Source organism: Nicotiana attenuata, chromosome 6 (genome assembly GCF_001879085.1).
Source record: "Nicotiana attenuata strain UT chromosome 6, NIATTr2, whole genome shotgun sequence".
NCBI classification, from domain to species: domain Eukaryota; kingdom Viridiplantae; phylum Streptophyta; class Magnoliopsida; order Solanales; family Solanaceae; genus Nicotiana; species Nicotiana attenuata.
Window position 1 is genome coordinate 20,398,407 of NC_031994.1, and position 14,019 is coordinate 20,412,425.

Here is a 14,019-nt window from a genome sequence, read left to right on the forward strand (position 1 = left end):
CTTGAATACTCAAAATACCTATTACAATTGCTTCTAGATAAAGCTGAAAGGTACAATATGAAACACCTACTACAATTGAACTAGAAATAAAGAAAGACACATAAAACTCTTTATGGAGCTGGTTCTTCAATCTGGTTCATGTAGCTTCTGGTTTGCACACTTGAATCACACATGAACTGCTTGCAAAAAGCCTAGCTATTTTGCTCCCAATTCACGTTTAACTTCTGCGTTTTTGTGCAACACTTTAATGTGAGAACATCCTGCAATTTATAGAGTTAGTAGATGAAGAAATAACTAGAGTTCTGATGCAACTCTTCCTCGGTGGAAGAGTTCTAGTTGATTTCAACTTCTAACTCCTTCCCTATCTTGAATAGTGTTCTCTTTGATTAAGGACTCCTTCTCCTTATCAATTATGCAACCTTTTCGATCAGGAGATATTAAATACACCAAGTTAAGCTTATCTCCTTCACGTGCATCCCACATGCTTGAATCTGCCCGTTTTTGTGAACCTGAAGGATGGACCACTGGATGGACCTGGTTCATGTCTGAGTTCCTTTGTCAGTCTTCAAAACTAACCTTTACTTGGGCCAACAGATGTTATCTCTTTCCATTGTCCCCTTAACTCTGTTCTTCTTGCTTTGTTTAAGTCTTCTTGAGTCTGTTTTGTCAGAACAAGTAAGAAATGACTTCAAAATCTGCTACCAGCTTTCAAATTGCGCAAAGCGGAGTCTGGCTAGCACGTCAAAGTGGCATAAGTCAGGAAAGAGTAGTATGCGCACAGAGTGGGTGGAAATTGACGTGCTTTGGGATTCATGTGAAATACAAAGGTTCGGTATATGTCAATTCATGAGCACAATGCAACAGATAGAGGATATTGGGTTTGAACGGATCAGAGGTATTGTCTGTGATAAGGGTGACAGGGAAAGTGGTTAGTCAATAAACAAGTAAGGTCTTTCAAGTTGAAATCAAAGTTATCATGGGAAGTGAAGGAGCAATCGTCCTCAAAGTCAAGGCCATAAACCAACCACCATGAAACTCACGAGTTTTCTTTGTTTGAAATAGGGACGAAGACTATGTCCAAATCAAAGCTTGGAAGCTTGAATTTAAGCACAAAGGCTGTTTGAGAAGGTGTTTACTTGCTAGGCATTCCCCTAGTTGAGAAGGTTTTTACCTCCTATATATTCCCCTAGTTGAGATGACCATTACCGTCTAGGAATTTTCCCTAGTTCAGAAGAACCGTACCTCCTAGGCATTCTCCCTAGTCAGAAGAGTTTTTAGATTTCCTTAATTTCAAGGGTCCCGCCTGGAAAATAGGGTCAATTTTAGTTTTCTTAAATTGTTAATCTTCAGTTTTCCTTTAGTTCAGGGGTCCCGCTTGGAGAATAGGAACAGTTTTTAGTTCCCTTAAGTTGTTAGTCTTAGTTTTCCTTAAGTTCAGGGGTCCCGCCTGGAAAATAGGGTCAGTTTTAGTTTCCTTAAGTCGTTAATCTCTAGTTTTTCTTGAGTTCAGGGGACCCGCCTGGAAAATAGGGTCAGTTTTAGTTTCCTTAAGTCGTTAATCTCTAGTTATTCTTGAGTTCAGGGGTCCCGCCTGGAGAATAGGGTCATTTTTAGTTTTCTTAAGTTGTTAATCTTTTGTTTTCCTTGAGTTCAGGGGTCCCGCCTAGAGAATAGGGTCAATTCTTAGTTTAGTTAAGCTCAGTTTATAGTTTTCCATAAGCTCAATCTCATAGGAGACGCACATCCTAGTCGAGTCTTTAATTTTACTCTAATAATTGTATCTTTCATCAATAGCATAGTTGATTTATAGTACTGCTAACAACTCACAAATCTTCCTAGTGCAAAACTGGGATAGAAAATTTTGTTTGTTTTGTTGTTTTTCTATTGCAGGCACCCACCTGAAGAACGAGGGGCAATGTTTCAGAAATTGGTTTCAGGTTCAAATCAGAGAAATACCAGGAGTCCACCTGAAGAACAAGGTCAACTTTCAATTTCGTTCAAGATCAGGCAGGAGGATCCCGCCTGAAGAACTGGGTCAACTTTCTGTTCAAGTTAGAGAAGCATCAGGAGCCCACCTGAAGAACAGGGTCAACTTTTGGTTTTCAAGTTCAAGTCAGAGGCATCAGGAGCCCGCCTGAAGAACAGGGTCAACTTTCAGTTTTCAAGATTCAAGTCAAAATCAGGCAGGAGGATTCCGCCTGAAGAGTAGGGTTAACCTTCAATTTTCAAGTTCGAGTCAGAGGCATCAGGAGCCCGCCTGAAGAACAGGGTCAACTTTCAGTTTCCAAGATTCAAGTCAAAATCAGGCAGGAGGATCCTACCTGAAGAGCAGGGTTAACTTTCAGTTTTCAAGTTCGAGTCAGAGGCATTAGGAGCCCGCCTGAAGAACAGGGTCAACTTCCAGTTTTCAAGATTCAAGTCAAAGACAGCAGGAGTTGGCCTGAAGAACAGGGTCAACTTTTAGTTTTCAAGATTCAAGTCAAAGACAGCAGGAGTCCGCCTGAAAAACAGGATCAACTTTCAGTTTTCAAGATTCAAGTCAAAGACAGTAGGATCCCGCCTGGAGAATAGGGGCAATTTTTTCAAATCAGAAGTAGCACGAGCCGCCTAAGGAACAAGGTTTTCAAGCTCAAGTCTACTCCAAGTTCAAGTTTATTTCAAGTGCAAGCAGCAGGATGCCCGGCTGAAGAACAGGGTCAACTTCCAGTTTTCTTCAAATTCAAGTCAGCAGGATGCCCACTTGAAGAATGGGGTGAATTTCTAGTTTCATGTTGAAGGAGCAATTGGAGATTCAAAGAAGATTCAAGACAAGAAGTAGATAGGATCTTGTGTTTTTCTTTTATTTTTGCTGTAATTTTTCCTTTTATTTTGATGTAATGGCAGGAACCGCGGACCGGAACCTCGACGGCAGCTCAATCGGCTTTCCACCTCGGTATACTCCATCGCTCTTCTCACTTCTGAACTACACGTGGCCTGATTCCTTTATAGCCAAGGATATGTAGGCAGCTCAAATACCAGGGCTCGGTCACATTCTTCCTTCTTTTAGTTTTTGGTCTCTCTAAATGAGGGTCGGGTAAAAAAAAAATTTGTCTCGTCGTTCTTTGTCTGAAAACTCTTCTTGTTTCCAGTCAAAGAGGGGCAGCTGTAGATATGTAATTTTTGACCCTCCCTGAGATTTTACGCATTTTAGCGTTTAAATATTTAGTTTAGGACTAATTTCTCTATTTAACTAGTTTTGGCTCTTTCACTTTATTTTATCACAAAAATAAAAATTACAAAAATATTTTCTCTTATTTAGCTAATCGATATTTTATTTAGTTACTTTTAGTTTATCTACCTTTCATAAAATTTAAAAATTACAAAAATAGTTTCACTTTTAGTATTTAGTTTTATTTTAGTAGTTTATTTTAATTAGGAGTGATTTCTATATTTTATAAATACATTATAATTTTTAGAATAAGATTTGGGATTTTAGCTAAAAGAGTTTGAACAACCCTCAAAACTAGTCTCATTTTGGAATTTTCTTAAGCAAAATTTGGACCAACCCACTTACCCTTATGCCCCTCGGAAAAAAAGAGGTGTGACAGGAAGTAGTTGTCCTTTGACTTTTACTGCGTCTTGGATTATCTTCAACAAAAGTACTTCCCTTTGCTTCTTCCCGAGGTCGCTTAGATTTTTTACTAGATGGCTCACATTCCATTTATACGGATAATATTCTCAAAGAATTCAGCATTATCTGATTCAATTATCGTATTAATATGAATGTCGGGATTTTCTAATTTATGAACCAGAAAACGATATGCCTTACTATTTGTTGCATATCCTATAAAAATGCAATCAACGGTTTTCAGTCAAATCTTTACCCTTTTGGGTTTAGGGACCTGCACTTTAGCAAAACACCTCCACACTTTAAAATATTTTAAGTTGAGTTTCCTTCCTTTCCATTTTTCATATGGAATGGATTTCGTTTTTCCATGGGAAACTCGATTGAGTATTTGGTAGACAAAGCTGAGCCGAGCGAGCTACGACGACGACGGCGCGAGGCTTGCTCTCTTCTCAACTCTTTAAGAGCTAGAAGAAGTGTTTTTATATATAAGCACAAGAATTTTCTGTTGAAATTCGAATACAAACACAGAGCCAACGCAGCGGAATTAAATATAGAACGTCCCTTCAGCCATTGTTGTTCAAGCGTTATGGGAATCGCCTTTGAAACTTTTAGCAAAAAAACCGAGAGAGCCTTCTAGCCTGTGCCTATCATAGGATGCCAGACTGATGGAGTCACAGGTGTATTTATAGGTAGGCTAGGGACTCTTACGCAAATACTTTAGCCCTAGGGACTTCTCCATGAATTATAATTACCCTAGGGACTCCTAATATATGGTAATTTCTTTCCATCAAAGAAACTACCATATATGCATAACTGCAGAATATTATCTGATATATTATTTCCTTTGGGAGACAAGGTAAATAATTTATTACCTAATATGTGGGCCACACTAGAAGTCTCTAGAAGAGACGATAATTTCTAACATTCTCCCACTTGGCCCACATATTAAAATCAGATAATCGCTTATGAGAGATAAACATATAATATGGCCATAAACTTTATCAGTCAACTAAAAGTTATGCAACAATCACTTTAACTAGAATATATTATTACACGAATCATGGCAGTCATGCTTTTAGACAAACACTTCCTTCTATGTATTACAATGCACAATATATTCTAACAAAGTGTCTAACAACTTTATGAATGAACTTAATATAAGTCATTCAGAGTCCAACTTTATTGATCCAATGATCATAAATAATACATAAAAAATCAAAAGTGTACACTGTCATATATATCAAAATAAACATAATGTNCTACTAAGCCCCATATGGGTTACATGATCCTTGAAAATATTAGCCGGCAGACCTTTAGTCATAGGATCAGCAATCATAAAAGTAGTACTAACATGCTCAAAATTCACATCTTGCTTCTTCACATAGTCTCTTACCATCAAGTACTTTATGTCGTTGTGCTTGCTTCAACTGCCAGTTTTATTATTCTTAGAAAAGAAAACTGCAGCTGAATTGTCACAAAAGATTCTCAATGGCCTTGAAATGGAATCGACAATCCTAAGGCCAGAAATAAAGTTTTTCAACCATAACGCCTGTGATGTAGCTTCATAGCATGCTATAAATTCAGCTTCCATTGTGGATGTTGCAACAATGGTCTGCTTGACACTTCTCCAAGACACAGCACCTCCAGCAAGAAGGAAAATGTATCCTGAAGTAGATTTACCAGTGTCTTTGCATCCACCCAGATCAGATTCTGAATATCCAATCACCTCCAATGAGTCAGAGTATTTGTATGTGAGCTTACAATCCTTGGTTCCTTGCAAATATCTCAAGACCCTTTTACCAGCTTTCCAATGGTCAAGACCAAGGTTACTTTGATATCTGCCAAGCAATCCTACCGCAAAAGCAATATCAGGTCTAGTACAGACCTGTGCATACATAAGGCTCCCAACAAGCGAAGCATAGGGAATGTCTTTCATTTGCTCCTTTTCCAATACGTTTTGTGGACATTAATTCATTGAGAATTTGTCACCTTTAATTATGGGTGCTGCAATATGTGAACAGTTCTTCATCCCAAATCTTTCCAGAATTCTTTCAATGTAGGCCTTTTGAGACAGTCCAAGTAATCTTTGGGATCTGTCTCTGAGAATATCTATGCCAATGACATAAGAGGCTTCACCCATATCCTTCATCTCAAAATTCTGGATAAAGAACTGTTTAGTCTAGTGCAACAATCCCAAATCACTACTTGCAAGCAAAATATCACCCACATATAGGACTAGAAAAATATATTTGCTCCCACTTATCTTAAGGTATATACACTGATCAATGATGTTCTCCGTAAATCCAAAAGAAGAAACAACATTATGAAATTTAATATACCATTGGCGGGAAGCCTGCTTTAGCCCAGAAATGGATTTATTCAACTTGCAAACAAGGTGACTTTTGTCCTTATCACAAAATCCTTCAGGCTGACGCATGTATACCTCCTCTTCAAGATCTCCATTCAGTAAAGCTGTTTTCACATCCATTTGATGTAACTTTAAATCAAAATGAGTTACTAATGCCATGATTATTCTTAATGAATCCTTCTTTGATACTGGAGAGACGGTTTCATGATAATTAATGCCTTCCTTTTGAGTAAAACCCTTGGCTACATGTCTGGCTTTATTATCGTTCGATTTACCAGATGAGTCTCTTTAGTTTTAAAAATCCACTTGGAACCTATGGTAGAGCATCCCTTTGGTAATTCGACGAGATCCCATACTTTGTTTTTAGCCATAGATTCTAACTTCTTCTTTCATGGCATTCATACCAAAGTGTGGAGTTTTCTCCCACTCATGGCTTTGTGAAAACGAGCATGGATCATCTTTTAGTCAAATATCATAATCAGACTCTTGGAGATATACAACATAGTCACTAAAAATTGTCGGTTTTCAAACTCTTGAGGGTTTTCTCACTCCCACTGGTTCAGGCCCTTCTTCAGTGCATTCAGGTAAAGCGGGTTGATCTTCATGTGGCTCCTCAAGTGGTGGTGGCTCTTGAACTTTTGTTGTTTAGATAATTCATGAGAATTTTTCTGAGACATTCAAGTTCCTAATAAATAAAGGTACCACAGGTGGTTCCCTGATTTCTTCCAATTCCACCCTTTGAGTCAAACCCACTCCACTCTCTTCCATGCTCCTCAAGAATTTAGCGTTTCTAAGCTTCAACACTTTTAGGAGAATGAGAAGGACAATAAAACCTAAATCCCCGCATAGCCTATAAAATAACCGCTTGTTGTTCTTTCATCCAACTTCTTTAGTTGTGGGTTATAAACCCTCACTTCAGTTGGACATCCCCAAACGTGTAAATGGTTTAAAATAGGTTTCCATCCTTTCATAACTCAAAAGGTGTCTTGGGGACAACCTTGGATGGAACCGTATTTAAAATATACACAACGATTTTTAAGGCTTCACTCCATAAGAATAAAGGTAAACTTGATCTGCTAATCATGCTTCTTACCATGTCCATTAATGTCCGGTTCCTTCTTTCTGCCACACCATTTTGTTGTGGTGTTCTGGCATTATATTGAGCAACTTTACCTTCACTTTCAAGGAAACTCAAAATGGACCTTTAACTTTGTCCCTTATCTGTGTACCTACCATAATATTCTCCGCCCCTATCAGATCTTACATTTTGATTCCGAGCACCCGTTTGTTTCTCTACTTCTATTTTGTAAACTTTAAAAGCATCAAGTCCTTCTGATTTATGAAACAGAAAATAGAGATACATATATCTTGAATAGTCATCAATGAACGAGATAAAATATCTCTCACCATTCAAGCAAGGGGTAGGAAAAGGTCCAATATGTCTGTATGTATGATCTCAAGCAATGAGAACTCTTTTTGGCACCTTTAGTTGATTTGTTGGTCTGCTTACCCTTTATGCAGTCCACACAAGTCTCAAGTCAGAAAAATCAAGAGCTTTTAGAACTCCATCATTAACCAACTTTTTGACTCTATCAATAGGGATATGTCCCAATCTCTTGTGCCAAAGACTTGATAGTTCTCATTGATAATACATCGCTTAGTGCCAATTTCTTTATCATGCAAAGTTAAAACATTGCATTCGAATGTGGGGTCTAGCTAAAGTTAATATAAATTTCCATTCAAATTTCCAAAACCAATAACTTTATTACCTTTCAAAAGTTTCACAGAAGGATAATAAAAATTCAAATCATATCCACTATTTGATAGTCTTGAAAGAGAAATTAAATTTCTAGAATATTTTGGAACATAAAAAGTATTTTCTAAATCTAAGTGAAAACCATCCTTCCAAATGAGCCTATAAGTCCCCACGCCTTCCATACGTGAACGCGTTCTATTGCCAGAATAGACGTATTGTTCACTTCCTATCGGCTTCCTCTGAGTTAGAAAGTCGTGCATCATTTTGGCAATGTGAATTGTAGCACCAGAATTAATCCACCATGTATTATCAAAAACTTCAGTAAAATTAGATTCATAACATACTAAGGTAAAATTACCTTTCTTCTCAAGCCATTTCTTGTATTTCAGGCAATCCTTCTTCCAGTGTCCCTTCTTCTTACAGAAACGACAAGCATCTTTGTCAAAGGTGCTTTTCTTCTTCATGGGAACACTTTTGCCCTTCTTTGCATTTCTCTTACCATGAGTCACCATGTTAACACTTTCAGGTGTCTCATGCTTCAACCTCTCTTCTTCTTGAACCACATGGTCAAAAGTTCATTGATTGACCATTTATCCTTATGTGTGTTGTAAGAAAACTTGAACGAACCATATTCCGCAGGAAGTGAGTTGAGAATAAAATGCACAAGAAATGGTTCGGACATATCAACCTCAAGGGACTTGAGTTTAGCAGCAATGTCTCTCATCTCCATAATGTGCTCACGCACTATACGACTTCTGTCGAAAGTCATACTTGAGAGCCTCTTCATAAGGGTGCTGGCCAATGCCTTGTCAGAGCTTACAAATTGTTCATCAATTGCCTTCATGTAAGCTTTGACCTTATCACTATTAGGGATAGAACCCCTAATGCTTTGGCTTATGTGGGCTATAATGAGCATTAAACTTAAGCGATTAGATCGCTCCCACCGCTCATAATCAGCCTTAGCCGCTGGCGTACTTGATTCCGTGGGGATAGGTGGTTCATCCACACGGAGTGCGAGGTTCAGATCCGAGCACCCTAAATTGAGAAGGACTTTCTCCTTCCATTCAGCATAATTGTCACCAGAAAGCATTGGAATTCGAGCATTCTCATTAAAAATAGCGGTAGGAAAAGCGGTAAAGACTGCAAAACAAGGATAAACATACATAAGCTATGAAGTACAATCCATCAAAGGTGAATCGTGTAAAACACCGATTCATAGTAAATTCTAGACCTTCCTGTGGGCAGAGGTTGCAACCCATGCATAGAATTTACTATCTTTATTAGACTAGTAAACCAAAATACATAAAAATTTATCCGTACCTGTGGGCATAAGATAATTTTAACTTAAAGGTTTACTATCTCATTCCAATTAATCTCACCAATGGTTACCTCCCTGGAGGGCCGGGTTTCCATTTTAATGAGATAACTGGATTAAATAGATATCACTATAATATTTAATCACTAAACTTTATGTGATTAAACAACTTGATCTCTTTTATATCAAGTACTCAAGATGCTGTGGCTACTCCTAAGTACCTCACATAAAAGAATACTCAAAATTGACATCTTACCGTAATCATCTTAAATAAAAGTTGATTAGATTCTCAAACTCGGAACACGAAGTATAAGCAGATGCCTATATAGCCCCATTTGGAACATAGTTCTTATAATTAAACTTAAATTTATAAGAATATATAGAGGCATATCCTTGAACACAAAAGATACAATAAACAATTACGCTAAAGTGCATCATGATTGTCTCGGATCTTTATTGAGGAAGTATCACATTACTCTTTTAAATCAACGAACTTCTCTGTCAAAACTAAAAATAATAAATGACAGAATCTTTAAAGCAAATTAGATGTCATAGCCAAACTTACAAGTTCATTACTGAAAGTAAAGTTTGTTTGTTTCACTTAAGTTAAGAAATAATAAATAAATAATGCAACAAAGCAAACTCTATCAGTAAACTAGAATCATAACGTTTACTAGATTACAAGTGCATCCATTTTATTTACTGCATATAGACTAACACAAATCTAGTAGTTAGGACGCAATTACAATTAAAACAAACCTTGGATTTCATACAAGCCTTATAGCATTAGTACTTGTTAATTTTCATGACATACACTTCAGAGGTTCTTGGCTCGGAAACATTAGCAATAATCTAGTGATTCTAACAAGTACTATTACGCCACAGAGATATGTAATTGGGCGTGAACTTAGATAAAACAAACGTGTTAAAGAAATTAAATCAAACACATCTTGAATAACATATCGGATAAGAACATGAAATCCAATCACGGAATATAGTAAAGTAATTTACTAGCTGGTCTTACAATTATCCGATCCTTAGCACTTTCAATAGAAATTTTTGTTTCGTAATTCGTCGAAAATTTACTGTCGGCATAACGACAATTGGATACTGAACAACATAGCAAAAGGGAGACTCTGATACCATATGTTAAAATTTGAATACAAACATAGAGCCAACGCAGCGGAATTAAATATAGAACGTACCTTCAGCCATTGTTGTTCAAGCGTTATGGGAATCGTCTTTGAAATTTTTAGCAAAAAAACCGAGAGATCCTTCTAGCATGTACCTATCGTTGGATGCCAGACTGATGAAGTCACATGCGTATTTATAAGTAGGCTAGGGACTCTTAGGAAAATGCTTTAGCCCTAGGGACTTCTCCATAAATTATAATTACCCTAGGGACTCCTAATATATGGTAATTTCTTTCCATCAAAGAAACTACCATATATGCATAACTACAGAATATTATCTGATATATTATTTCCTTTGGGAGACAAGGTAAATAATTTATTACCTTATATGTGGGCCACACTAGAAGTCTCTAGAAGATACGGTAATTTCTAACATTTTCCTCTTTCTATCCAATGAGGGATAAAGTTTCTTTGTAAAAAAGGACTAATTCAAAATTTTATTTCCCTCTATTTCTTTTTCCACCATTTTCCATTCACACCTCTTTTGTTTTAATTAACAAAACCTAATAATTAATGTTAAGTTCAGTCACCAAGAATTGGAGACAGTCTCATAATTGGAAAGCCATGTATGCGCTACGTGAAGGCCAATGTTGAATAGGACAATCTTTGGAAGATAGGGAGACAGATTATCAGCTTTTTGTTTGATAAATGGACCTCTAGTGGTCCGATGTATAGCACCATTGGTTAGTGGCGGAGTCAAGATCTTTCACTATGGGAATAAGAATATAAAGAAGTAATTCACGAAGAAGCCAAAGGTTATCAATTTAAATCTACGGAGAAGCCGAGCAGCGGTATAGCCAGGAATTTTGTCCAGGGTATTCAAACTTTAAACAAGTCAATAATTTTTTTTATCGATGAATAGTGTATCAAATTTTTTAGATCAAACTACGCAACATTTAGCTAAACAAATAAAGAAAACTTTTAATAGAACTATAATTTTATAAATCAAAATTAAAATAACAAAAAGAAAACATTAGAATATTTACTAATAAAAATAAGCATAAAACCAAAGGAAAGAGAGAGTCGAGAGGATTTGTAGTCTGTAGAGAGTTTTAGTTGAAGAATTTTTTTTATAAAGCTCGAATTTTAAATTATAAAATTTATTTAACAAATAACTTTTAGTTAAAAAATTACTTTTAAGATTAGTTGTTTATTTCTACACAAATTTTAAGTTTTAAGAGTTATCTTATTTTAAAAAATAATAAATTGAAAAGAATCAAATAAACCACACATGATGAACTCCGTTTAGTTTGAACTCATGAACAACACGTCTCTTTAATAATTAAAATTGTCTGGCATAGATAGGAGAACAGATACCATTGATTCGATCCTTCTATGTAGATAAAGTTTATATTAATATTTGTTAGAATCTTTATACAGTAGCAAATAGTAACATAGTTGTATAGGGTAAAATATGCTACGCCACGTGGTCGTCCAAAAAAGGAACACGTGAAACCTAAGACGGGGGATGTCGAAGATCAAAGGCAACTTTTTCGTCTGTCACTGAGAAGAATAACACTCATATGGATGTAACAAATACTCTTCGACCGGTAGCATTTAATAGGGAATATTCCATTGCATTAAGTGCGATTGCTCGTTACAAGGAATTTGGCATTTACGCTCACTGTCATATCTTCATCAATGGCCCTCATAATTGACATTAAAGAGGGGCACGATCCTAGGACGTCCTTCCCTACGTAGCTATAAATAGTGAGCTCAGCTATCATTGTAAAGGACACAAATTTTCTAGCAAACTTATGCTATTAAGTAAAGGTTACATTCGACCTCGTTCGAATTAACTAAGTAAAAGTTACATTCGACCTCGTTCGAATTAACATCTATTCGGCCCTCGGCCAGAATTAAGAAAAGGTTACATTCGACCTCGTTCGAATTAACTAAGTAAAAGTTACATTCGACCTCATTCGAATTAACTAAGTATAGGTTACATTCCACCCGTCCGAGTTAACATCTATTCGGCCCCGGCCACAACTTAATACGGGTTACATTTGACCTCGTTTGAATTAACAACTATTCGGCCCTCGGCCATAACTAAACACGTGACATGTTCGTCCTCGTTCAGACCAATACCTACTGGCCCTCGGCCACGATCAAAACTAAGTTTTGTTTCGACCTCGTTCAACACACGCGAACCAAGTTTTTATGACTAAAGCGACCAAGCAGCAAAAGAAAAGAAAGAGGCATACAAACCCGAACAGAAGGAAAATAATGGTACAAGCAACAAGATTGGCATCTCATACTTAGAATATTCTTTTTACAAAGGCTAGAACAAATCCTCACAAACTATGTACACAAAGTCTACAAACAAAAAGAAGGACAAACAACTAATCGCCGCCTAACCCAGCAGCACTATCCGCCTCTCCGCCATCGCCATCGCCATCGAGATATTCATCCTCATACCAGGCGTCCTCTTCAATCCAATCCACGCCAGCATCCTTCTCGTCATCACCGACCTCCGGTGTAGTGGGGTCATAGCCATAAGCAACACGAGTCGTACGTCCTTAGCACGACGTCCTTGAAGTCGGCCTCAGAAAATTTCCCCGCCCCCATCAGATCTCTAAATATATCTAGTTGAGCCTCAGCATGGATCCACTTCTCATACATATCCCGCGGAACATCGGTCATTAAGGCCTGAAGCCTCTTTCTCCAACTCCCCTATCCGCTCATCGAGCCACTCCTCTCCGAGCCTGGCCGTCTCCAGATCACTTTCCCGCCCAGAACGAAGAATGCGGATTACGGCCTCCAAAGCCTCCGCTTTCCTCGAAGCTCCCAACTGAGCCGATTCCGCCCTCTCTATGTCAGCTGCCTTCTCGACGACCTCACCACTCAGAGAAACTGCCTTGACTAGGCACTCTTCGAGCTCGGCCCGCAACGAGACCACTTGGGTTTGAAGATCGGCACATTGGGCCTCGACCCCCTTGCTCAACTTGAGCTCTTCTTCTTTATCCCTCAACACCCCTTCGAGGACGCTGCATTTTCCGATGAATCTCACCAACTCGCCATCTTTATCTTTCAGCTCGTCTCGAAGAGCCCGGAAGCGACCACTCTCACCAAATCGCCTACAGATCTCGCAATGCTTATTGCGGTACTCATGATACTTCTACTCTATCTTCTGAAAAATGGCCTTGCACCTCTCCTCTTATTGGGCACTCTCGATTTCCAGAATCACAGTATTAAAAAAAACCAAAGTCAAACAACAACTAAGCATGAAGTACCAAGCACGGAATTTGAAAGGAAGGTCGAAAAACTTACCCTAAGGGCGAGGCCGGCTATACTTCTCGATAGGGTAGCATCGTCCAATTCTTCGAGAGTTCTACCCTCCACGTCGAAGCAAAGGGGACCTAAGGAAGGGACCACATTCTTCGTGTTCACCAGTAAGTCTTGATCCATTGGGATCGCAATGGTCCGCGTGGACCCTTCCAACCTCACTTCAACTCGGGTAAACCCTTCGCTCATCATCAGCACCTCATCGACATCTATATCGGAGCCCATTTCATAGTCGTCCTCGGTAACACCTTATATCTCCCATCGGCAGACGAAGAAGGAACGTTAGTCGGTCGTGAGGACGAGGGCTCATCTCGTTGTACAACACCCGAAATTTCCACAGATGGCCCCCCAGTTCCAACCTCGGCATCGTAAAGGGGCACACCTTCTACGGCCTTCACGGATGGCGGGACCTCAAATGACAAATCAACATCATCTTCAAGCACGATGGTCGCCGGCTCGTAATCACTCCTTATCGAATCCACTGCTCGGACTGTC

General features: G+C 38.3%; 1 protein-coding gene across 1 annotated transcript; it reads right to left on the bottom strand.

Annotated features, from left to right (window-relative positions):
- LOC109227677 lies at window positions 8,270–10,261 on the bottom strand. Its single transcript, XM_019392876.1, has 2 exons — window positions 10,252–10,261; window positions 8,270–8,871 (listed from the first exon to the last, which is right to left on the bottom strand). The coding sequence occupies exons 1-2, from the start codon at window positions 10,259–10,261 to the stop codon at window positions 8,270–8,272; spliced, it is 612 nt and encodes a 203-aa protein (XP_019248421.1).